Raw genomic sequence first — 26,371 nt, 5'->3', positions numbered from 1 at the left:
GGGGTGGGACTCTATAAGGGAGTGTACTGACAGGACGAGGGGAGATTGCAATTACAGAGGTCTGTACATTCCCTGACACCACAACAGGAGGCACCTCCTAGGGAGGAAGAGTGAAATCCCTTACATCCTATAGTGTTCAAATTAGCTGCAATGCCCACGCTATTCAAATACCAGATACCAGTGCTTAAGGGCTTGTGAAGGGTGCTTTGAATGGAGAGAGGATAGAAGAAGGAAAATAATTTCACCTTCCCCGTAAGCTTCTCTGTATTCGGATACTGTCTTTTGCAGAAGCTGAATCATAAAGTACTTTACCCTCTGACACACAACACGCTAACAATACTATCTGCAGGTGATAATAGCGGGTGACTAAACCAGCAAGCACGGGAGGCACTAGAGAAGAACATAGAGGCTGAAAAAGCCTAAAAGTATGCAGGCAAGGCCTTTCGTTTTGTTTGCTACTACATTATCAACTCAATCCATGCAATGGAGAGCTCTATCTTCTTGCCACATCCGAAGTCAGAAAGGAAAGACTGAAAGATCTGATTGCATCGTGGGCAGGGGCCAGATTTTCTTGCAAAGATCACTGGAATTGAAAGGCAAGAATTTTCCTCAAAAGGCAAGAGGAGAGAAGGGTGGAGCCAGGACCTGGGTTCCCAGCCCTGCACAGGCACCTACGGTAAACAACTGCGGCACAGGATGCCAGTCCCACCCAAACAGATTTGCTTTTATTTATCATGATTATTTATTTGTATTACTGTATTACCTCAGAGTCCCAGTTGGACATGAACCATACGTTGTCCCTTACACTCCAAGGGAGCTCAGCTTGTCAACTAGGTCAGGGACAAAGAAACTTTTGGATGGAGCTCCCTGACTCATCCACCATTACATTTCTGGCATCCTGTGAACAAAACACCGAATCTTTCTAGCACTTTGGGTACATAGCTGGTCGTATGATGGGAAGTAACTGCATTTTGGTTACACAGTAAGTGCATCTCTGGTCTTATAACAGGATGGGCTCCATCAGACAATGGGCTGTCATCTCTGGTCTTATAACAGGATGGGCTCCAGCAGGCAATGGGGCAAGCAAGTTTCACCATATACAATTGCTTACTTATATACTCCGTGATGGAGAATGACTGCACTTGGTCACACGATAGACGTACGGCTGGTGAGGCCAGGTCCTGAGGGTCCTATCCTGGAGACAGGCTACAGCAGGAAGGTAACTCACGGAGCAAAAGGTTTATGGTGAAACAACATTCAGGAGTATGATGGTTTCAGCCCACTAACAGCTGCATTTTGTCAGAGTTTTGAAGACTTCCTGGCAAAAGAGAATATGATGTGACTTATTTATTTATTATTATACAGAGTTTTGAAGACTTCCTGGCAAAAGAGAATGTAAAGTATGTGACATTATTATTTATTTATTATTATACGTTTTAGGCCTTTTTTCAGTTGCTTGGTGAAAATTAATGTCTAAAGACTTGCAAAGCAACTCACAGGTCTACAACACAGGAAAGTTTACAACTTGCTTGGTGAAAATGAATGTCTAAAGACTTGCAAAGCAGCTCACAGGTCTAAAACACAGGAAAGCTTACAGCCACTTGGTGTAAGTTGTTTAAGTATTTGGTTCCAGGAAAGGATATTTCAACCTGTTTAGTTCCAAGTTCTTGTAAAAACCCTTCTACCTTTGAGGCTGTGTTACGCCGCAGGCATTAAGCAGTATTGTATTTTCTCATCAGCGGTTCAGGTCACTCCTTAGATATATATTAACTGCTTTCAGCCAACCCTTTTATTTTTTCCCAACAAAACTGTACTTGATGGTGCTATACATCACCAAGACAGATGTCCATGCAGCATCAACTTTATTTGTAAAGGATGGATTAGACATGAATGTCACACTTATTTTAAAAAGTTTAAATTAACTGAACAACTGGTGAAAACTGAACAGGTAATACTATTTACATAAGACAATGCCCGCCTTCCTTCCCAAAACTTAAACAAAGTGAATTCTCACTCTGAAACAAGAACAATGAAATACAAAAACACACTGATTTCTAGCAGTTATCTTGTAAATAGCGATCTAAGTCAAACTTGCTGAATTTACCTTTTCCCTGTAAACCTAAATTAGCTCTTTGGCACAGTCACACTGATGTCTCCAGTTCAAGGTCAGTACTGTTATGGTCTCAGCCACCTGATGGCCTTTCGTCAGTATAAAATCAATGATCCTCTCATTGCTGTATCCAGCAAGAAAGGACTGCCCAAAGATTAGATATCTTCTGACAATATCTATCCTCATCCTTCCTGCACCTGGACTTAGTGAAATTAACACTGATTCTATAAAGACAAACATGAAGTTTGCAACTCAGAGAATATTTCCAAAAACCTAGACAAAGACCATGACCACCAATTTCACATTTAGAGTGTACAAAATACTGTGATGCCTGGTGCCATTCTAGAACATGTTTTTAGGTTTCCACCTGAATTTCTCAGAGCAGTAGACTCTATTTTCTCACTCTTTTGAAGCACCTTGGCAAGAAAATATCCCCAGAAAGTGTATTGGGAGTAGGAGTGAGACAGCATCTCATCTGCTGTCTTGAGTGCACTGAGCCCTGCTTGAAGTCTGCAGCCAGTGCGACAATTTAATCAGAAAAGAGAAAATACCACTGTTCGAGACGTAATAAGTCACTCTGAGGTCAGTCTCACCATTTTGCCTCTTCAGTTACTCAAGGCCATTTCAATTTCAGGTTTAAATGTTCAGATCTAATTTTAAAATCTGCTTTCTTGACTCTGTTCCTTATGCTAATAAAACCAGATGTACAATTATGCTTTTATCCCAAGAGTCCTGTATGGTCAAACTACCCAGTGTGGTACCTGTTCCAAAAATTAAGGCTCCAACTGAGTTCCCACTATTAAAGAAATATACTTTACAAATCTTCATATAAAAAGCCTACCTGAATCAATCAGTAGCAGTATACTATAAAACTGTAACAATTCCTCTTGCCTTGTGCCAACTGTTAGATAAATAATACTCGTAAAACAAAATCTGCTCCTAAATTTACATTTCCTATTTCTGGCATGTACAAAAAGTTTTCTAAAACTCTTGCTTATAAACTTGCGTTTGTCTTTCTTGTCACAGAAGAAGTGCACTCATTGACCTCCCTTCTGATCCAAAATGATTTCCGCCATGCGGCGTAGTAAGTTTCTGCATCTCTCCCAAGAGTTAGGAATTACTTCCATCAGACAGTTAAATTTGAAAAGCCACTTCAGTATTTGGAAATATGAGCAGTAAATTTTCTGACTGGATATCATTCTAATGAACCATGGAAAACAGTCCTGCTTCTGTTCAGAAAGCAGAGCCTCTCAAAAGTAATGTCATGCGATGATGGCAATTAGTCTCTTGTTTCATTTAGGCAATGTGTCTCCTTTCAATTAAATATGTCGTCCAGTCAGGAAGAAAAGTGGTCTGTCCTCTTTTGCATTGGCAGTCTGGAATTCATCCCGCAGTCGGAACTGCCATTCGTCCTCCAGCTCCAGCCGGACAACGGTCTGGCGAAGAGAATTGCGATCCTGACAAATCACACACAAGGTGGCACCTGAGCAAACAGTTAAAAAGAAACCCATGTGAGTATCCCCTTTGTTCTCAGATCACCCAGCTCCCATCACCCCTCAGCATGTAGAGCTCCACCACTTTCACAACAGGAGTTACGAATGGGCTTAGGAGAAAACTAAGACACTCGTGTAGGACTGAGGAAAACTATGTTCTGCTCCCTATTTATCAGGATCTTCTCGTGGAACTTGAGGCAGTTTACTAGATGAATACTAGCATTCCTCTAGTGAACAGGACTGCAATACATTCCCTACTCTTTAGGATAGGGGAGGGTAAAATTGTCAGGTTTAAGGGGGTGGTGATGGATCCTGACAGAACACAAGATACAGCCCTACATCCTACATTACTGTTCTAGCCCTGCTGATCACTACCTCGTTGAGTGAAAACCTCACTCAGCAAAACCCACTCCAAGTCAGTCACCATGATGGCTGACTAAGCTCTTTGAGCTCTGCTGACCAGAAATGATCCAAGTATGTCCTTAGAACTAATCACAAACTTTAGCGTTTTTTGGATTGGTAAGCAAATGTGCTGGCAAAGAAGAATCCAGTCTGTGTGCTATGGACACAGGCAAATCCAGAAATGCAAAGTAAGAAATACCATATTTCAGTGAACAATATCAACTGTCTTGACTGGCATGCTGATACCATTTTAACTTGCATGCATGATTTCCTGGCTTCTGAGAAAAGTGCGTAATTAAGAGGAAATAATTACCTCGCCAGCATTCAATAATCTGAATGAGAAACAGTGAGGTAAGTGGAAGTGCCCAAGACAAAAAAAAACTTGAGAATATAATAAAAAGAAACAAGACAGACAGTCATGTGGTGTTGCTTATGGGCTGGTTAGAAGGTTAAACAGACTGCCAAGGGAGATGGAGAAATCCCAAAACAAATACACTTTGTGCTACATTCTATAAAAATTGGCTGGTTTATGCGAAGTGAAACGCATTGATAGCCTCTGGTCACTCGAAAAATGCAGTACAAAAGCACTGCTTTCATTTGCAGTTACTCTGACAGCCTTGGCAGAGAAACTACAGGCTGACTGAAATACAGACGCTGCTTCCGAACGAGCACAGACACGGGCACTCATGTGGCTTCAGTGGTGGGTGCAGGTAAAAGCACTGTATAACCCAATCTGCACTTTGCTACACACACCTACATGAAACTCTATTAACTGCAACAAAAACCACAGCAGTTCGTAACAACTCTGCCTGTTCCAAGAAGGCATTGGCCACGGCCTTCTTCCTCCAGTGACAGCCATGGCTGTGAGTGAAACAAATCCCCAGAGGGCTAAATGCCTAAGATAGTAGCAGAACAATCCAAAAGAAGTTTGCAGTGTGACTGCCTGCAATACAAATGGTTATTTGTCTCCACTGCAATCGGCCATCGTAAGTACTACATGGAGAAACTGGTTATTAGGAAAAAATTTTAAATGAGCCAGTTGCTATTTCCAAGGATGGTAAATGGATTTTGATGGAGGCTTGGTTATCACCCATTTTCTATCGAAAATTAGAAAACTTGCAAAAATACAATAGGTAAATAACCTACAAATTCAGTTTTCAAACATAAAGTGAGGAGTTATGCATATACAGTAGGCATAACGATACAGAGCCAACATTCCTCCCCACTTAAAAATCTGCAGAACTTCCAGCAGTGTTATGTACCAGTTTACCACAGTACAGAGCCAGCGTGATCAAGCACCAAAGTTGGGTGGGATGTGTAAAGACAAATGTGAATACGTGCATATACATATATATGCATGTATATTTTCATATAAAATACATTCTTCCCCAGGTTCCCAGAGACCAGGTCATGTAATTGTCAGTAATAACATTATTGCCACTCACCTTTAAGGAAATGAAACTTCTTCAAAAAGCTAGCTACAACAAAGGAGTCACAGAGGTACAGCAGGAGACCACTGAATGTCAAACCAGATGAACTGATATTCAGAGAGTGAGGCCGAGAACTCACGTAACAAACTGCAATCTGATTGGGAGAGGGGAAACAAAAAATTAACATTTTTCAACCTTCTATATAAAGCTAAGCCTTGTTATCAAGCTTTCAGCAGCTGCACATGATTCAAACTCAGACTTGCTGTCCAACTTCAAATATTGCGATCTTTATAGTTGCTTCCTAAACATCCCTCAACTTATTAAAAATCTACAAAAAAGCACTATTCCTAACTATGTATTAGTAGTTGCTATTAAATACTATTATTAACATGAGATTTAGATATGATAGGGTTTGAAAGCTGCAGCAACAATAGCTCTCCATAACCATAATGTTGTGACCTGCCCAGCACAGTTTATCTACACGTGAGTGTATATAGTAACTGTGCAGTTACACATGAGAAGAACCCTTTAAAAATGCCTAATGTCATTTTCATTACTCAAGTCGGTAGAGTTATACATAGACATAAATGCCCAAAATTTCCTCTTGTCTAGTTTGTTCCCAAATCCACCAGGAACCAGGAATATTTATAGCATTGTTCCAGGATTTATAAATTTAAATTAAGGAATCTTCCACACAAGGCTTTGTTTCCAAAGTGCCAGTGCACTGCTTAGTTGAGGCAGACCCTCATCTGGCATAAAACAGTGTGATTCAGCGGAGGAAGGCTGACACACAGCAGCTGAGACTCTGCCCCAAGATGCCTATATTTATCCATATTCCCTCAGTCCTATTGTATCATATTCCAGCTCAGGTAACTGTACTCATTTCATGTGCTGAATGGGTTAGAGATGAAAGGATGCAATGGATGAAGACAGTAACAGTACAATGCCATTCTGCAGAGTTTGCTTTTTCAGAGTTCAGCCAGAAAGGAAATTAAAAGATACAGTTCAAAACGTCCTCAAACCAGTATATATGGGAAAGCCATTACACAGCTGTTTTGGTAAAGAAGTTTAGTAAATCCAGCAAGACAAGATTTCCTTTAGTATTCAAGTCAGGCAAAAAGGTAAAAACAGTTTCTCCCTCCTGAACACCACCACCTTAGTACCACACTTCTATCTGACCTATGTTTGAGTTTAAGTATGGCCTTGGCTTTAGATCCAAACTCATCCGAGAGAGTCAACAGCTCCTGAGGTCTAATGCCAGCTTCTCCCATTCTGACTGTTCTCCTGGTAGTTGCTTCTCCGCCTCAGGTTACCAGGCAAAAAGTGAACTAAACAATTTGTATTTTGAAGTGCTTTCTAAGAGCTAACTAGTATTCGTAAAACACTCTTGTGGAAGAAATTTGCTGTGGAAATTATAGCAGACTGAGAAAACACTTCGTAAAGAAAAATGTGTTCTGTGTTAATTCAGGATATAATTCACAGACTATATTAGTATTTACAACAACTCTACTATTGTTGTCCATGTACTTTTTTTGAAGCCTCTAACAGTATTTCTATGGGACTAAAAATTTGATTTTAACATGATAGGGATCTAATACCTTGTTCTTCAAAAGCTGTGTAACTATTATTAAGGAAATCATGAGCGAACTCATCCAAAACATAGCCTGTGCATTCTAGAGCTGCTTGAAGATTATTTTGTTCAGTACCTGTGGCCCCAAGTTAAGGTAACAGTCCACAGATAGCACTGGATGGCTGTAATTCTTCAGTGAGAGAGGGAAGAAGCGATGGCTGTGATACTGGAGGTATTTTTCAAGGAGCAACTGCGCAGGTGCTGCCAAGAAGGTATGCTTGCTGTCAGGAGCACAGATGTACTGAGCAGGTGAGATTGAAACTGGAGTGTCAGATACCTATGAGGAAAAATACTTCTGGTACAGGTCAATCCTGATCAATCAAGTTGTACTTATCTGAATTTTGGGTTGTATAAAATATATCTCTACCCTATAAGTCTAAGATTTACATAAAAAACAAAGTCATTCAGCCAAAAATATCTGCTGCCGAAAAAGTCTGAGTTTCACGGAATTATATTTGTATTTATAGACCCTTTAGGGTTCTTGTTTAAACCCACTCCTACATATGAAGGGATATGAAAATGAGCAATTCAATAGCCATAGATTAAAAACTCATAGTGAATGGTTACCTGTATTGTAAAGAAACACTTTAGGTGTTCTTAAAAGTTTTAAAGGAAAATTATTAAGGAAAGGTGCATTTATGTGAAGAATATTGCAGATTTCAGAAAGAAAAAAAAAAAAAGGCATGGCAGACAAACCTAGTACTGGCAACTGGTGTTGCAACAAAACACCTCAGCTCTCCTGTTACAGGGTACAAAAAGGAAACCCGGATTTTAACAACAATAAAACAGAGGTCTCTGTTCCCACCTTAGACTTAATGTGGAAGGATCGCTGCCCTCCTACTGCAATTTGCTTCTTCATGACACTGAAGCGATTGAAGCGGCAGATGAGGAGGCCGGCGCTGTGGACCCGCAAGTTGAAGTCAATATCGTCACATGTAAATCTGGAAAGAATAAAATAGTAGCAGTTCAGAAGAACATTTCTCATCACACACCAACAAATACAAGCACTCGGGGTCTTGGATCAGCACTGCAGAAAGCACAAGTGTCAAAAATACTGACCCTCCACCAACGCCTATTAGTCAGAGTCAGACACTTTGTAATAATAAACCAGGCTAGAATGAGTTCAAGATAAGAATGAGGAGGGGAATCACGTAGGGAGTGAAAAGACCAGAAACACAGGGGAATATGGAAGGAGAAAGTTAGTAAATTTCCAGGAAAAAGACCCAGGAGTTAAAATATTTCTTTGCATTTTACTACAATAATGTGGTCACAGAAAATAGCTACATATATTACCACCCCAGATAAGGTCAAAGAAATTAATTCCTTTAACTTCCAAGGAAATAGATGAGGCCCTACTGATTTGTCAAATGCACAGAGGTCTCTGGCTACATTTTTCCATTGGAATACAAATAGCCAGTACATTTTTTCAATATTCTTTTACAGAAACAATGTCATATTACATTAGAGACAAAAACTATTTGAAGACAAGGAGTCATTTCTTAATACACCAGAACTGCTGAGACATCGAAATAAACGATGCAGAATGAGGCCAAACATCCCTGAGCTGAATTTGATCCATTTTATAAATAAAATGGAACAGAATAAAATGTAAACTTCTAAAGCTGACCAAATTCTCTGGCCTTTGGAAAATTCAGACTCAGTTCTCCATTTTGCATGTAGATATTACATGGTAAAGTGGATGATGTGCGGAACTGCTGGATTAAAATCCAGGGCTTGGATTAAAGAGAGCTGAACAATTACTGCAACAGTGAACATCAGCGAAAAATGTGGCATTTAATTACTTGTTTTTAAAATCTTGTCTTTTATCTTAGTAAAATTTACATGGATATTTGGTATCCCTGAATGTCAAAGTCTCTGTGTTTTAAAATGTACTTTTTTCATTGCCAGCCCAGGCTTGGAATGTCATCTAATACTTCATGCTCAGGAGCACCCACACAGAGGATTATGGTGAGCCAGGCATGCTTTAAGGACACGGGCAGGAAACGGGTGGTGTGGTCTGGCGTTCCTGACATTTTAACTTTGCTGCCTGTACTCACAGCATTTTTACTTTATTGTCACTCTCTTCATTAACCTTTCATAATGCTTCATAAGGTGGAACAGGGAGACAGCCTGGGAGCACGCTTCTGTGCTACGACATGCATGGGAGCAAGTTTAAAATGCTCTTTTAAACTGTCAGGCTGGTGGCGGTAGAAATTTAGGTCATCTGTTTTTCCACAGAATAATGAAAGCAGAAGTGCTTCCCTGCAGTTATAAGTAAACTTGAACTTCAAAAGACATCTTCCTGAGATAGGGAAGTTCTTCTGAGAAGTACAGTGACATTCAGTTATCTAAGTCTAGGTGTGTAGAGCCGTTTTAGATTACATGGGGTATCCCACCTAGTTTACAGAAAAACACATTTAGATTTCATGTCATACCTGTCAGCTCCATACAGACATCTTGCATATCCTGGCAGTGCCTAAAGACTGGCTGTAGACAGTGAATCCCACCTCTAGCAATATCTACTTCATTCTGTTTCAATAAATGCTGTCCCTCGGGAGCGGGGCCAAACTCACAGTTTATTTCACACAGATCAGTGAAATTCTGTGAGGTGAAGTACCAAGTGAATACAGCTCTGGTCACTGTGGTGATACTGTCCGTGGCAATACTATAATCTGATACATCTGATGTGGCATAGTAAATGAAAAATTAGGAATTCTGAGACAACTGAATGTGAGAAACCAACACCAATGTTGATGAGGTTGATTTATTCCTATCTTCTGATTGTCCTGATGAGCACATGTGCAGTGTGCTCCAGTGTTGTGCTCCTCATGGTAAAAAAAGTCCAGTTAAATCTCAGTTCCATGTCACAACGAGATGTGGTTATGTGCCATTCACCCACACACTCCAGTTTCCTTTGGAAGCCAGCCCAGGTAAGTGGGCAGGAGGGGAAGTACAGTGTTTACCAAAAGGCCACTTGGACTAGACAACCAGTGCTGCAGGGCACACTGCTGAGTGGGTCTGCCCTGCAATTCAAATGTGACTGGTTTATTTGGAACTATGAAGATTTATGTCTTTTTCCAACTGCTAGGAATTTGGGAACAAGTTGAACCGTCAGTATGAAAACAAAAACTCTCTGCATCCAATGAAGAACTTCCCCAAAAAGCCAACAAGAACTCCTCTAGAAATTCCTTTATTTGGTTCATTATCTGTATTGAAAGATGCTACTGATTCACTTACCTGTTCTGATTGTACTGTACATTCTGTGTCAGATCGACATTCAGCATAATGAAATCGTGCACATGGCAGCAGGAGAAGGGTTCCTTGATCTCAGCACTGTTTGTTTTGCTGGACCATTTCCTCATCCCAATTAAGGCATAGTGAGTGACATTGGGAGTTGCTTCAATATGTTGCAGAATTTGCTTCAAGGACACATTCCTTTCAGTCCACGTATAGTCACTACAATGATTACAAAAATGTGTGAATTTTAAAGTATACAGAGTCTATTCAGAATCTCATTCAGCTGAAGAGCAATTCTTAAGTAGTTGTAAGAATTGGGTAAATAACTTCAATGTTGTCTTACTTTACTGCAACTTTTGGTCTCTCACTCTAATCAAAACTTTAAATTACATAGTGCTTATGTAGTGGGGACTGGTATAACAGATCTGAAACTTAGTCTGGATCTTTCAAAATATTCACTCAGATATGTAAACTTTTAAAGTTAGTTGGGTAATGTCCCAAATAACTGCGGGAGGGTTGCTGACTCTGTGCCATAACTGAAGTGCAAAGTATAAGATCCTCCTAGCTCACCCCTGGAGCCTATAAATCTCAGGTTTTACTGCATTTAGTTCTCTTTGAAGGTTTGCTGTAAATCCTGCAGAAGTACTGTTCTGGGAATAGATAAAAATATCTAGTACAAACAATGTTCTAAAGTAATGAAAACAAAAATACTTGTTTGGGGATTTGGGGAGCTGATAAAGGAGTCATATAGATGGGGACTGACAAAAGAGTCAGAGGGAATCAGTTGCCCAGAAGTCTTTTAGTTTCCTTAGAAAAATCCTGTTAAAAATGTACATGTGAACGCCCATGCTTGCCCAGTGGATTGTTTGCAGAGTCTGGAATCTGCAATCCAAGTAACTCTAGTTTGAACCCGAGTCAAGCCATACAGCAAGGGCTGCAGGGCACTTAAATCCTCAGGGGACAGGAATGAAAAACAGGCACTAAACTATGTGCTATGCAAAGGCAGATTATCTGGGGAAAATACTTCTCTCATTAGACAAATATTATTCTCTGCTTGTACAGGGTAAAAGTTGTTGTATATTAAATGCAATTTCAAAACTGATATGCAGTGAAACGTTAAAAGAGATCAGCTGAAAAAGCATGTATTACTCTATTTACCTTTTTCTGTCTCCTGAACAATCCACTTCTACTGCATTCCACATAACACAGGAGTCATCTGAAATGACAATGAAAGGCCAAATATCCTGGGGTTTTATCCCCAGCTCCTCCTGCCGATTTCGTTCAAGCTCCAAGTTATGATAAGACAACTCTTTTATCAGGAAGTGTGCAGCACCTGAAACCAAGGACATAAACCATCAAATGAAAAGTAGGGGTAGAAATTGTTTGCTTCTAACTTTGAAGCCTTTTGAGGTGAGTATTTCTGCAGCCCAAGGTATGAATCACTCTGAAGATTTTAACACCCTAACACTCCCCAGAGCCAACTTGCTTTGTCACTTGCCAGGCAAGTGACTTCCAGGACCCCACTGGGAAGCACATAAATGCTTCAGATTTCTGTGATAAAGATTTGTTCGTGTCTTAAGGGTTTAGTGACTGATTCTTTAACCTGACAGATATTTGGCTTCACTAGCATCTCTTAGTGCAAACATCTAGAGATGTTGGCTGACCAGCTGAATAACATGGGAACAATTTCCCCTAATGATCTACTTTGAATGCGTGTCACTACTGCTATCTAGAAGTTATACCAGCAGTAAAAGCAAGGTGCTGAATATTTCACAGATACTATATCAGCAGAACCTATCTAAGAGATGTACCAAACAGTGCAATCAGTGCCTACGAAAGTAGTACATAACCTATTTCCACAAGGAAACAGTAGGTAACTCCATCTGGGTTAACACCCTCAGCTCCCTTTAAAATCAGTAGAGTAAATATTTCTAGAGTGCAATTAATCTAGCTTTATTATGACCTGGATTAAGTTAATTTCATTTTAGACTATGACACACTGCCTTTAAAAAGAATTCAGATCACGAAAGCCAATATGTTGTCCACAAGGTGTACGTCTACATTTCACTGCTAAGTACCAACGCCTGAAAGGACCAAATCGTGTGTCCACATTTGCTAGAGCTTTTTGTTATCCTTACCTACTCCTGCGCTGTTGAAAATGCTTGGAAGAACAAGCATGATGTGGTTGGGCCAATACTTCTTATATATGGCCATTTCATATTCCTTGACAACTAAAACATGCAAATGACTGGCTCCATCCATTGCATGATATAAATTGAAAAGTCCATGTTCATGACGACCAGTGGTGGGAGTAAAAGTGGGACTTTTTATGTAATCTTCACTCTGTAAATAAAAATAAATGTGAATTTCTCTATTAAGCTGGAGGATGTTTAAACAAAGAGAACCAGATGCTTCAGGAGAATAAATCAGATTTACTGATGTGGGACAAACTGCTATGTTTAAGTCAGCTTAATGGGAAAATAAGCAACTTTTGTAAAAGCTTGGAAAAAGAAAACTCTTATCACTTAGCTTCTTCAGCTGGTGAGAGCGTGGTGGACTGGACAGGACTGCTAACCTTGACCTGCCAAGTGCACAGGGACCTTGAGGCTAGATCCAGGAAAGGATTTAGGTCCACATGACATTAGGTGGTAAGAAACACCTTACTCCAAAACTGCAGTACACCCTTTTCTGACTGGCTATCACCCAATCTTGAATGCATTGATATTCACTAGGTGCTTCCAAGTTTGATAATACAGATTCTGAAAGCCCTGTTTCTACAGACATCCAGGAACTGTTCCAGCCTGGGCAACTGATTTTAGCCTGGTTCCTACTCAGGTCATAAGGGCCCTGACTGAAAGTGTGCCTTTCTGCAGAGACTCTTCAAAGCACTCACAATTAAGCACTCCAGATTTAAAACTGCCAAGGCACAAAGTGGTGGATTTGATACCAGTGGAGTTCACAAAAGGGAATTTAAAGTGGATCACTACAAATATTTTAACAGTTTAATACTCTAGGTTTGTATCTCACAGCACTTTTCAAGCTTGCAGAAAGAATCAAAGGAAGAATAAAAGGTTTTGGCAAAGCCTCAAAGCAGGTCAGTGGCAGAAGCAGGAGGAGAATCCACAAGGACCCAGTGTACAGTTCTGACCGGGTAACCAAGCACGAGTTTACTGGGTGAGGAAGAGCAGGAGGTTTCATCCTCACATTGCAGAGCTGCTGCTGTGGTGCTGCCTGGGTTAAAAGCCCGAACTGGAGGGTGGTACTGATTGATTAGCGTTTAATGGAAGCTGCTTATTTTCACCAGGATAGAACTGTTCCACATATTGCTTCAACACTCCAAGCAGAGTGGCCTGAGCAAGGCACAGCTTCAGCTTAGACATGGGTATTAGGAGTCGCTGTAAAGGCCAACAGTGGACTTTGCACGGCCTGTCAGATGGATAACTTTACAAAGTGTTTTCTACAAGCGTGACGTGATTCTTTGGACAGCCTTGAAGCCATGACAAAGATTCTTTGAAGGCCTTATTTTTACATGAAAGCAACAGAACATTTTTGCAGAATAAAACAGGATAATCCACTGCCTTCCTCTACGGTAAAAAATTGCTTCCTCTTAGTAACTGTATGAGAAACAAAACCATGTCTCTGGGGCTCACTGCTGAAACCATTCTCACTTTAACTTCTTAAACCCATAACCAAAGACCTTTTGCCGCAGATAGGAGTGTTTATACCAAAGGATCAAGCTTGATAATGAGCAAAAGCAACAACTTAATGGTGGCTTGATAGTTTTGCTTCAGGTCTCCCTTTCTGGGAGAAAATACAAGCTTAGTATTAAGACATCTCCATTATCTCTTGACAGAAGGACCAGAAGTACAAAAAATCCTAATTCAAGAAATTTTAAAATTGGTAGTGTCTCTCTCCATATTGCCATAAATCTAATTATACCTACCTTATCTGTGACTAGTGGCAGCCTCATGCTTTCCAATTGTCTTCCTGGTTGGCTAAAGACAAAATGATGCTCCTTTGACTTTGGAATAATAAAATGCAGCTGGATCTCTTCTCCCAGCATAGAATAGGAGAAGGCAAATGCATGCAGAGTGGACTCATAAAGCTGAGGACGGAAAAAAATAGGATAATTTCAGTGGTTAGAGTCAAATTACAAGGTATTTGTAGTGTAGTGTAGTGTAGTGTAGTTAATACACATTTATATACCATACAGACTACATTAATACACACAATATCATACAGACTACAATCACTTACTGTATTGCATTAGATTTTACCTTATGATTAATTAGGTTAAGCAATGCTCCCTCCGCTAGAGCATACACTAGGAAAAATGTAAATTAAACTGTTCCCTCTTTTGGAACCATTGTTTCAGCTTTGTCTTGCAGATGGTACCGATACTTACAGGCCACTCTTGGCTTTCCAAAATCCTAACAGATAGAAAGCAGTATTTGCATTGCTAATACCTTCTTCCTCACATTCTGATAGGCAGGAAGCTGGAGGGTTACTCTGAGCGGTACCAGCCCGTATGCCACAGACAGACTACTCTCTGCTGGATCACTCCGGCACCAGAACTGTTGCCTTTTTGCAGTTACTCAGGTGAAAATGTAAGCATGTCCCAGTGTGAAAAGTTTACTGGGAAAGTAGTTTTAATTGGTAGTATACATGTAGGATGCAGGTTACAGAACTGAATAAGCTAGTGTAAATGAGGCAAGGATCAGTCTTCTGACATCCCCAAACCTGCAGGCAAATGCCAAGAAATAACAAAATCTGTAGATCCGTTGTTTTTAACACATACATACAACTTGTAAACCAATTCAAAAACAGCAAATGTATACAAAACCATGTTGGGGTTGCGTCTGCTTCAGTTTCTGATCCACAGAGTAGTATCCAGAAATCTTTACCTGGTACCTGGGATTGAAACCCATGTACTGGTGACACTGCTCACAGTGATGGTAGGTGTTATATGCTGCATACTTGGATAATCTCATCCTCGTCGTTTGACGGTGTGTATACATATCCTCCTGTCTCCTGCTCATTGATCTGTCTATTAAAAAAGAAACAAGTGAAGTGTAACACATATTCAAGGCCAGAATGTATTCCCTTGTGACAAACTGTTTCTGTCATTGGAATTAGCTTTAGGAGCAATGGCAGGAGTAAACACATGCAAAACAAACTAAGAATGCATTCTGAGCATAGTATATGTTTTATATATTATATACAGCAAAGGGGACTACAAAGAAGTATCTGTACATTCATGATTACGATAATTCTGCACAGGTTCACATAAGGCTGAGGTGTAAGCAAAGCCAGATTGTTAAAATTATTACTGACACTCATGTTATTATTTGTTGAATGTTTGCAAAAGTAATAGAGTTAAAAAGAGTCTTATGACAGGCGTTTACTGTCCTGTGATGGACATCACAGTAGATTATGTGAAATGAATGTGGCAATTTAGTGATTTTGCTCTTTAGTAAATATCCACATTTATAAATAGGTTTGTTTTATAGAAAAAAGAATGGGTTCCCTTTATGGGAGACTGCAGGAAGAGAAGATGTAATTTCTGCTGAAAAGGACTTCTGTTATATCACTTGGCTAAACCAATCACTCAGATTTCCAGCATCAGATCAGGTTGTTCAAGGTTGTTCCTTGTACTGTCAAGTTTTGAAAATCACTAAATGGAGTTTCCACAGTCTCTCTGAGCAATCTGCTCCACAGTTTGACTACTTTTATTCTGGACATATTTTTCATACTATCTCATTGTAATTTCCCATGTTGCAAATTGTCTGCTGTCTCACACCCTTATGCTGCCTACCTATGATAGTTTGCATCTGTAAGTTCCCGTTGCAGTTCCTTCTGTCCTGTAGAGGAAGGGCATGACATTTTCCTTTTTCCAACCACCAGGAACCTCCAGCAATCGCTGTTACCTTTTACAAATGAAGGATGTTGGCCAGCCCCCTCAGCACATTTGGATACATCCTACCAAGTCCCATGGACTTGCATACATTCAGCTGGCTAATCCAGAGGACTAATTCACACCTCAGTACTCCAGGAATCTAGACCTGGACATATGCATCTCATGCTTTCCAAATCTAAATCAGAAGCTAAAAAATAAACCTATAAACACTTATAAGTACATAAATAACTTTACCTAAGTAACTTCATTGGTACAGAGCAGAACAATGCTACTATGTAAAAAAAATTCAATTACACGAACTTATTATGGAATCAGAGATTTTTAATGAAAGACTACCTATGTTCCATAAAACGTTTATAAGACTCACAATTTGGTGCTTCATCTAGCAAACTTCAAATCTTTTTTCACTATTACTTAGTCAAGTGCAATTCTGATAATTTCACTCTGTTTAAAAGTTTAATGGGATTCTCACGCTAAAAACAATAAATACATATATGTGTACCAATCTAGATTTTCCAAATTCTAACCTTCACTGTTTATAGTCTGAAGCTTTGAACAAATCAGACTTGCATCTTCATATTTCGGGTCATGGATAGTGTAGTCAAAAGGCATCTTCTTAAATGTCTCCAAATCTGGCCACAGATCTCCAGGCTGATGGCAGTATTGATCAGAGTCTTCTTTTATGTCTATGATATTATTGAAAAATAAGAATTCATGTAATTACAATTTTTAAAGCTCTTTATATTGCTATGGCTTTGCTGTGCCTATTATTTCTGCATCATTTGTTCTTAATAATTTAAATATTTCAATAATGTAAATTAATTGCAAAGGTGAACGGCATAGAATATACAGACTACTAGTTTTCAATGTAACGTAACAATTTTCTAGTCTCCAGAAGCAATTTTTTTTTATATCAAGAACTTACTAATGTTGATTTCTTCCTCATCATAAACATCCACTTCTGTCAGCCTAATCAGCATTCGGGACAAAATACTGAGGAACTGCAGATAGGCACCTGTTTTCCCTATCTGTAAATATATAAATTAGAAAAAACAAAAGTAAATTCTCATTTTTCAACATGTTACTTTTCCACTTATCTTGAAATTGCAGCTGCAGTGAAACCAAATATTAATATTCAGCACTTACATATCCCTGTATTTGCACATTCCTTGACATAAATTAAATGCTTAAATGCTCAACAGTTTGTTCTCTCTATGCAGGAATGTAGTTTGGAAAACGCATTTTATATCACAGGTCTAAATACAGGCCCACAGTTAAAAATTTTCTGTCCTGATGTTATAGTTTCTACATAGGCAATGAACTTCTAAAAAAATCCATCCAAGCTCATAAAATGTTCCAAAAAACCTCCTGAAATGACAAGATAACTAAAGAGTTACCTCAACCCTTTCATATTTGCAAATTTACTGGTACACTGCCTGCTATTGGAGTACACTGATTATCATGAAGAACAAAGTGGCATGTATCTAGAGCAGAACTTGTGCAGGCCACCTCCACCCCAGGAGGACATGGTATATGTAAGAATGTATTGTTTCACCTCTTGTGCTAAAAATGCATTATTTCCCTTCCAAAGTTTTAAAATTACCTTTTAAAATTATGTTTTAAAATTATATTATAACTTTCTCCTTTTCTTTTTTTACCCCACCAGTAAGCCATATATATTTTTTCTTCATTATGACCCATAGTATTGCTGCCTTTTTATAGTTTTTTCAGCTGAAAGGTATAAGCCACAGCCAATGATTTACTCAAAAGCCATAAGGCTTTTCTATTTTAATTTCCAGGTGAGATAGATAGTTCTTCACATACCACAGCAGTGGTTTTCAAACTGTGGTCTGCGAACCAAAGATGATTCACAGAAAACATGCTGAGGGTCCACAGAGAGCTGGTCAAATGGTGCTGGCTCTTCTCCTTGGTTCCACTTGCTACATTCTTCTAAAACATAGCTAACCAAAGAGATATTAAATATTCCCCTAATATTTTTCTTACATAGGCTGAATGGTATATAAGCCCATTGTAATAAGATTTTAATAGGAGTAGAGGAAAATCAAATAATATGGGCAGCAGTTTTCTTCCTGAGAAAGTGTCTGAAGAGGTGCTTGCTTCATTCCATCGATGTGGTGCCACAGGACTGAGCCATGCTCATGAGCAGGAAAATGTTGTAATATACAGTGAAAAACAAAGGTACAAAACCTTGATTTGCAGCTTGGGGAACTTTAACGTTTCTAAGAAAAATATTTTAGTGAGTTTAGGCTTCCTTATAGGCATTTTTATGGCTGCCCTAGGGACTAGATTTCTCGCCATAGATATGATAGATGTTGTTCATGGTGGTGAATATTTATTCATATTCTCTAACAAATGGCTTAACTTGTATGATGTGAGCTAACTTACAGGTAAATATAGAAATCTGTTCTATACTTATCCAGTTTTTGCTGCATTTCCTAAAGTCTCTTGTAAAAATAATGCATGTATTGCCTTCTAACGTACCTAATTGTCCTTGTACTCTTAGTACTTTGGGAGGTTAAAATAGTAAAGAAAATAAAGCTGCTGTCTTTTTTCACATACTGAAATCAATATTGAAACTTAGGAAGAAGACATGGTACTCCTAGCTCAATGTGCGTGAATCTGTTCTGTGTGAAATAGGTATATTCTTCAGAAAGAACTGAGAGATATAAAATGAACAAACGTGTGAAGAGTGTCCTTTAGGACACGCTTTAGGTCCATCTGTATGGCCCAATGCGAGATTAATAAACAACCTGCATTGTGGGGACAGGTGGAAAAGAGATGGAGTTTCATGCAAAAGAAGTGATTTCAAGGCTGAAATTCACTGCTGTAGAGGGTCAACAGGAGTCCTGTTTCAGTAGTTGAAGAAAAAAATTTATACTGCTAAATGGTGAATATCATACCCTGGAAAGGAGCCAATGAATAAATAAGCTGCCTGTTTAATTAGATCTAGTTAAATGGCAAGTATCGAGTGTGTGAAGCATCAAAACCTTCTCACAGGTGTGTAATATGCTCTCAGAAGTCACTGAATGACTCTTCTGAGAATCAGATTCACATTTGTCACCCATAAAAAATGAATACCAAAGAAATATTTTCTTATCAGCTAATCTGGATATTTACGGTGGCTTTGAGAATAGTATCTTTGTGGAGATTTATGTGTATGCATATAAAATTCTAACAAAATCTGTCAAAGCCTGTCTTTTTCTTTGAGGTGGAAATGAACAACATCTCTCTTCCAGAATTTAATCATTTTTATGCTGCAGCTGAGTATGAAATTCAGTTTCTTGATCACATAATACCTCAATCTTTGGCAAACATGAACAATTTAGATCAAAGGAATGGACAGTGAAAAACTGCTTATTTTTCCAGAAAGAGTACTTTCTGGAATCCTTTATGAACTACAGTAACATTTGGAGAAGTCCCAATATGAAAAGCCCATTTATGCTCTTTCTCTTACTGCACCATAAATTTGAGTGTACAACGGAACACAATCATTTACCAAATAGCAGCATAGAGTTTCCTTTTGAAATGGATGGGCAGAGAAGAGTGGATCACCTAGGAAGTTAACTTTCAGATCAGTAACCATCTTTAGATTCATTCTTTCAGTTGATGTTACAGTAACTGGAAACATGGGACCTTGTCTTGGTTTGGATTTATCCTTTTTGACTTCTGAGGTTCACAGGACACCTATATGCTCTTACTAGGCATGATGCCTCTTCCTGTCTTGTTGCTTCGTGCTTCAGCAGAACATGAGGCACAATATTACTTTTAAAATGTGACATCATGTGCATTGAACTAGGAGATAGCTTGCTCAGAGATAAGTGCTAAATATTCTTAAAGAATTTAGAAGAGAAGGAACTTCTTAGAACTATACTCATTCCCATATATCATTTCAAAGTAATTTAAAAACTCTTGGGTCTGCTACTTATCTTGTAAATATGGCTTTGCTAATGTTGAACTGGCCTTCCTGCATGTGTTATTTACAACAGCTTCTATTTCTGTCTGCTGCATGGAGGAAACAGAGAAAACTTAATTACATACTCCCAAATGTCTTCAGATTGATCATATTAAAGTGGTTTTGTAAGGGCCTTTGATCTTTATTTAAAATGTAAATGCATATTCAACTTTTAAAACCTGAAATTATACATGAAATCTATCTCTTGAGCAAGTTATCTTTTCAAACATTTTCAAACTGACTTAAAATGAACATTGTTGCAGCTTCATTGCCTTTGAACTCAGGCTAACAGAAAATAAAGGAAAGTTATTTTAGAAGGGTTTGGTAAATAAAACATAAGCAACTTACACTCCATCAAAAAAAACCCTTCAAGTATGAATAGTAATAACTAATCTATTTTTTTTCTGAAATTATGATAAAATCAAACAAAATAAATATAATACCTTGTTCTTATTACACACCTGTGGTGGCCCACTCAGCAGCAGCCTTCTTGGGTGAAAGGTGTCCATTCTGCCCTCATTTCTATTGTTGTAGTCCATATGGATTGGCTTGGGAACCGTCCATTGGCGGTAGTATAGAGACTGCTCCGTGCAAGTCATCATCTTACTCATAAGAGGACGAAAAGAACTTGCCCACATAACAGAATGGTAAGGCAAGAGGGACGATGATTTGGGAAGTCCACTGCTGTCCGTAGAAGTAATAATGTCATAAACCAGTTTGGGCAGGAAAACTATGGGAGGCTGTTTTGATGCTTTGGTCATGGAGCACTGAGAGGTCTGCAGGATGAAGGAGTTATGAGTAGGTGCAGAGGAGGAAGATGAGGAGGAGAAAGGTGAGGAGGATGATGAGGTGATGGAAATTTGGGCACTTTTTATGTTTTGTTTCATATCCATCTGTTCCGTTACCGGTGGCAAGTGTTTGCTGATTGTTGTTTGTGCCCCCTTGTCTACTTTCTGCTTCTGCTTTTCATAGTTATTTGTAGTTTCTTCAGCGCTGTTGCTTGGGACTTGATGGGGGGATTTTGCTGTATCCCCTGCTGCTATTAAAGGAGGAGATGACTCACTGCAGAATGCTGTAACTAAAAGAAAATTTGTATTTTAACACAGTGCAAGGATCTCTGCTAGTCGATGTCATAGTTAAGCAAAACAAAAAAAAAAAATCATTTAGATAAAGCATCCATCAAGCATTGCAATCCCACTCCTGTTCTTGCTTTCACCATTCTCATATAGGAAATCATAATGGGACAAGTTTTGTGTATTTTTCTCAGCACAGAAGGTGGCTTCTGAGGTGCACAGGAAAGATGTCAGTGATTGTCCTGTCCTCTACTTCCTCCATCCATTCCTTGCTTAAGGTGTTCATCAGATATTTCCATCACTCAAGACAAATACAAAATTACCAAAACCATCGTTTAAAAAGAGTGCAAGAAAGCATTCAGAGGCTATTACCCCATCAGACTACAGAAACGTCCACAGAGGCTGATGTCTAGAAACAGTCCTCAGCTCTGAGCCAGATCTGATCTGACACTTGCGTGTCTGCATCACTGCAGTGTTCAGTGCAATCTAATAAAACACGGCTCTCACGGCTCTGGTGCTCCATAATGCATGAATTCATTCATACAGCTTTTGGTCAGCTCAGGGCACACACTGAACTCATGAATGTTGACCTTGAATATGTCACGTAGAAACCCCACAGCTAATAGCTGATTTTCTAGAAGTGGTATATTTTTACTTTATCTATTCTATCTCCTACGATTTCTTGACAGTTACAGGCCTCATTTTAAGTGGTTCTGTGAATTCCAAAGAGGACATGCAAATACTTCAGTCGTCAGAGTAGATTGAGAGCTGGTTAAGGAATCAGTCTCCACGTGGTCAAAGGAATGTCTGTCTGAAGCTGAACAGTATGGTGGCATATATTAAAGAAGTACCTGGTTTAGGCACCCAACTCTATGATTATTTTTCAAGCAAGGAAAGATCTTATTTCTTATATTTCAGAAGTCTGATGCTTATTTTTTTGAAGTTATCTTCAGTGATCCCATTACAATAGGCCTTAGTGTTTTATGCCTTGTATTATTTCTCTAGTAAGCTAAATGAAAGGTCTCTTTTATGTCCTAAATGCAACATAATAGAGAAGATCTTAAGATCTTACTGGAAGCTTTGGAAGAGAGAGATGAAGATGCAGAATCATGGGAACGAGATCTTTCTCTTTTCATAGGACTTCTCTTTTCTGAAGTAGAACCTGTTTCATGAATGGTAATAGGGGAAAACAAAAACAAAATATAATTTAAGTAAGCCTGTAAGAAGGCACACCTACATTGTCAAAGTAGGGGAAAACATGGAAGAGTTTGTGTGGGTTTTGTCCTCATTCTGACACTGTTTTCAGTGTGGACAGTATCTGTTCCTGCCACGCAATATTGGATCAGCTTATGGTCTAATCTAACTATGCTGAGCTGCAATAGCTTCAGAAAATCAATGCTGCAGCCAGGAGCTGCTAGTTTCTAGGCATGTCTCAACTGTGTTTTCTCTTTCTACCCATGTCTTACTTTCCTCACTATTCCAGTGTCAGGGAAACCAATAGGCAACAAGGTCTATTTTGACAGTTCGTTATGAAATTACCTCCTACCCCATATATTACAGTTTTATTGCCAGATCATACCTCAGCTTTTGATGACGAAAATCCATATTTGGATGGCCACCAAGGATATTCACTTGAGGCTCCTTGCTTAAGCTTCTAAGTTAAAATGCTTGTTTCTGTGCAGTTTTACCGTGATAGAGACGCAAGCACTGCCAGCAGAAAGCTTCGACTGTAATTCCATCTCAAGTGTTCTGAATTGGACTCTGAAATTGGACTCTTCATGGACTAGGAAAGCAGCCTTACAACTTAGATGCTTAACAACTTAGCCACCCATTTGACTCAGAACACATATAATCTCGGTGTACTTCAACTAGAGGGACAGAAGTACTCATCACATCTTAAGTAGGCCTCTGTTGTAGACAGTCTGAGTATGACCTTACGTATTTCATTCCTCTATGAAAACTACATATTTGATTAAAGTAAATATTTTTGTTCTGCTTGTTCTGCTATCCTTATTATCAGTAAGTACTTAATAGGTGAACAGTAACCAGCTCTCTTCTTCCTCATAATATAGAAAAAGGAAATGAAGGCAAGCAGTTTGAGATTTAAATAACCTACGAGGATAAAAATCCCTTGTTTTCCACAGTTGAAAGGCACAACAGACGGTGAAGAAAAATGTAAAGGACTTAACAATAACTGATAATGTCCATCAACTATCACTCAAAAAAACCCCAACATTTCCTGGATAAATTATTTTTGTTTTTTTTCCCACATTTATGTGTTTTCAATTGCTCTCAAGAAATTATAAATTCATTAACTCTAGACTGTCAATTTGAAGTCATGGACATTTTCAAGGAGTACTCAGAAGTTACTATGTTAAGATATATTTTCTAGCCACACTATTTAATACCTTCCAAACTAGAGGCTACTCAACTGGGTAGAGTTTCCTTGGGAGGGATCTCCATCATTGTCAGTGTGTGAGCCCAGGTTCGGTAGCATCAGTCAGGGACAGTTTAGGTGGAGTTGTCCCTGCTGTGAGGGAGGGGATCAGGTCCCTGCTTCCCTGACAGCAAAGCATGCACTTTCCTGCTGCAGGGCAGGCAACAGAGAGAACGGATGCTCCCAACAGGGAGCATCTGGGGATGTATCCCCTTCAGCTCCACTTTTCGGTTGCCAGAACATACTGGGCAAAGGAGGCAGGGAGGGAGGGGAGAGAAGGGAGCGTTAAAAAAAGAGAGAGAGAACAGACGCAGCAAATACTGCAAGAGATTAAAATGCTGCAGGAGCAGCAGTACCTGGGCAGGGAGGGTGAGAAAACACAAATTCAATGAGAAGAAGCAAAACGGAGGAGCAGAGCTCACTCAGTAAGGCTAACTCCAGAAACTCTCACTGAGTAGGTATCCATACAATCCTGCTTTTTCTAATACAACTCAATCATTTTATTAATCAACTCAATTCTTTTATTATCACTACTAATAATACCTTCTGTCGCTATTTCTTCATCTTCATTATCAGTGCTGCTTAGTTTCTCTGGGTCACTTTCTAAAACATCATTCACAACTGCTTTCTCTGTGTGAACTTCTGAGCTCACAAAGTATGCTGCCAAACCAAGTTCTTGCTCCAAGGTTGTCCTTACCAAAGAAGATGAATTTATTAAACGTAGGTCACAGTATCTCAGTGATCTGGAGAGAAACAAGAGGGGCTAGTATGAAAACTCACTGTAATCTATCCCTTATTTCTTTTACAAACACAGCCAAAGGGGAATTTTTTCATGATCTGCCTAAACCACGGATGAGATAGAACAGAGAATACCTTTTGTGCTTAATAAATTTACCACTGTGATGCATACACTTTTTTTTTGTCCCTAATCCCATTATGCAGCTTAATCTAGTACACTGAACATTAGCATCAGCATAATAAAAATAATAATCATTTGGGTTCTAAGCCTAACATGCAAAATGGGATTCAATTGAACATACAAAAGCATTTAGTGCCCCCGGGCATCCTGTCTGGCTTCCAGTTGCTATTCCAGAAGGCACCAATCTCTCTACACATCCTGTAGCACCGTGCCAGCATCATGCAAATATTTCAGCTCTGCTAAGGTATCTAAAGTAGCTATACTTTTTCTTTTTTTTTACATACCCCTAATTCCCTCCTCTAAACTGGGACAACTCTCATAATATTTTCTGAGCTACTTATATCTTGCTCTAAACAGGATGTTATTATTAATAATATGTCTTTTGTATTATGATATAAAAACTGCCAAAAAATGGAAAAGAAGCACCCTGCCACTGAAATCAGCTTTCTTCTCCCACAAGTAATTAAACAGTTAACCTATAACCATTTGGTAACCTATAGCCAATGGATAAAAATCTGCCACTGAGATATTACCGGATCTTCTTACCGTGGCAAAGATTCCCCTTGTGGATCCATACCACTAAATATCAATATACAAGGCAAACCTTCCAGTTCCAAATAGGTTTGTGGCCTCCAATCTACATCTTCAATTTTCTGCCAGACCTGTATAAAGCAAGAAACATTGCTGGACACATCTATATGGCACAAATAAAAATACAGAAATATACATTTTTATCATTCATTATATGAATCAATTTGTACAGTGGATGGATGGTCCACCAAGGGAAGCTGTATAGCAGAGCCAATTTCAACACAGGTAGATGACACAATTCCGAAAGCACTACAGGTAGCAATCTGCCAGCTGTAAATCTGAGGAGATTGGGACAGGATGTTCCACTCTGAAAAGCCTCCCAGCTTCCCAGCTGCATAGCACTGAGGCCAGGGCATGGACGGGTAGAGTGGGTACGGTACAATAGACAGTAAAGCTGAGTAGGAGCTTTAGGGAAGAGTATTCTCTACAGAGGATTGCTCTTTGTGGCAGATAATGTCTGAGTCCAAGGAAGAAAATGAGCTAGGAATGAGATTTTTTCACCTTAGAGGCATAGGGGGAAGTGTTCAACACACACATACCCCTGTCCTCACTTGCTGCCTTCTGAAGTCTCCTGCTCTCCCCCAAAGCTATCAGTTTTCCCGATAACTTGATAAGAAGTTTGATAACTAGATCTATTGTTTGACTGTTTAGTATCAGGCTATACTGCTTTACTCGTACCAGTCCGTCTTTTTTGCTGTAAGACTGATCTGCAGAAAAGGAGCACACAGTGGCACCAACGAGTATGACAACTCAGCCTCTGACATTCATACATATACCACCATTATGCATGTCAGAGAAGAGAACCAGGGTCTGATGCAGAACTAATACTGATTTCTCACAATAAGTTATGCCTAAATTACAACAGAATAAGATCAGCATTAGGGCCTGGATCTCAAATGACTTCATCTAACATGTATTGAATCAGGCATAGTACACATATATATTACACCATCCTAGAATGTAAATATCTTTTTACTTTGGTGATTAGATGATAACTTTATGAAGAGCAAGGCAGTATCAGAGTACCACTTGTATCAGTACGACAGTATCAGAGTATTGGTAACCAGATGACCCACAACTCTGGACATAAAATATATAAATTAATCCATAAACCAACACATGGTTCAGAAAGCATAAAGTCCTGAGCTGTGAATACTGG

The 26,371-nt window shown here is 39.1% G+C and overlaps 1 protein-coding gene across 1 annotated transcript in view; it reads right to left on the bottom strand.

Moving 5' to 3' along the window:
• Window positions 1-1,845: 1,845 nt before the first annotated feature.
• Window positions 1,846-26,371, bottom strand: part of GREB1 (growth regulation by estrogen in breast cancer 1) — an 86,866-nt gene continuing 62,340 nt past the window's right edge. Inside the window, exons 19-33 of the mRNA XM_014956757.1 lie at window positions 25,168-25,283; window positions 24,246-24,445; window positions 22,338-22,427; window positions 20,654-21,270; window positions 17,145-17,247; window positions 16,747-16,905; window positions 15,207-15,349; window positions 14,246-14,407; window positions 12,441-12,645; window positions 11,461-11,635; window positions 10,303-10,521; window positions 7,871-8,006; window positions 7,142-7,342; window positions 5,451-5,589; window positions 1,846-3,593 (exon numbers count right to left, since the gene is read on the bottom strand). Of these exons, the coding sequence (XP_014812243.1) occupies window positions 3,430-3,593; window positions 5,451-5,589; window positions 7,142-7,342; window positions 7,871-8,006; window positions 10,303-10,521; window positions 11,461-11,635; window positions 12,441-12,645; window positions 14,246-14,407; window positions 15,207-15,349; window positions 16,747-16,905; window positions 17,145-17,247; window positions 20,654-21,270; window positions 22,338-22,427; window positions 24,246-24,445; window positions 25,168-25,283 (2,829 nt within the window). The 3' untranslated portion in view covers window positions 1,846-3,429. The remainder of the gene's footprint in view (window positions 3,594-5,450; window positions 5,590-7,141; window positions 7,343-7,870; window positions 8,007-10,302; window positions 10,522-11,460; window positions 11,636-12,440; window positions 12,646-14,245; window positions 14,408-15,206; window positions 15,350-16,746; window positions 16,906-17,144; window positions 17,248-20,653; window positions 21,271-22,337; window positions 22,428-24,245; window positions 24,446-25,167; window positions 25,284-26,371) is intronic.

The sequence above is a fragment of the Calidris pugnax genome, unplaced genomic scaffold (assembly GCF_001431845.1).
Source record: "Calidris pugnax isolate Ruff unplaced genomic scaffold, ASM143184v1 scaffold171, whole genome shotgun sequence".
NCBI classification, from domain to species: domain Eukaryota; kingdom Metazoa; phylum Chordata; class Aves; order Charadriiformes; family Scolopacidae; genus Calidris; species Calidris pugnax.
This window is presented reverse-complemented; position numbering and strand designations above follow the sequence as displayed.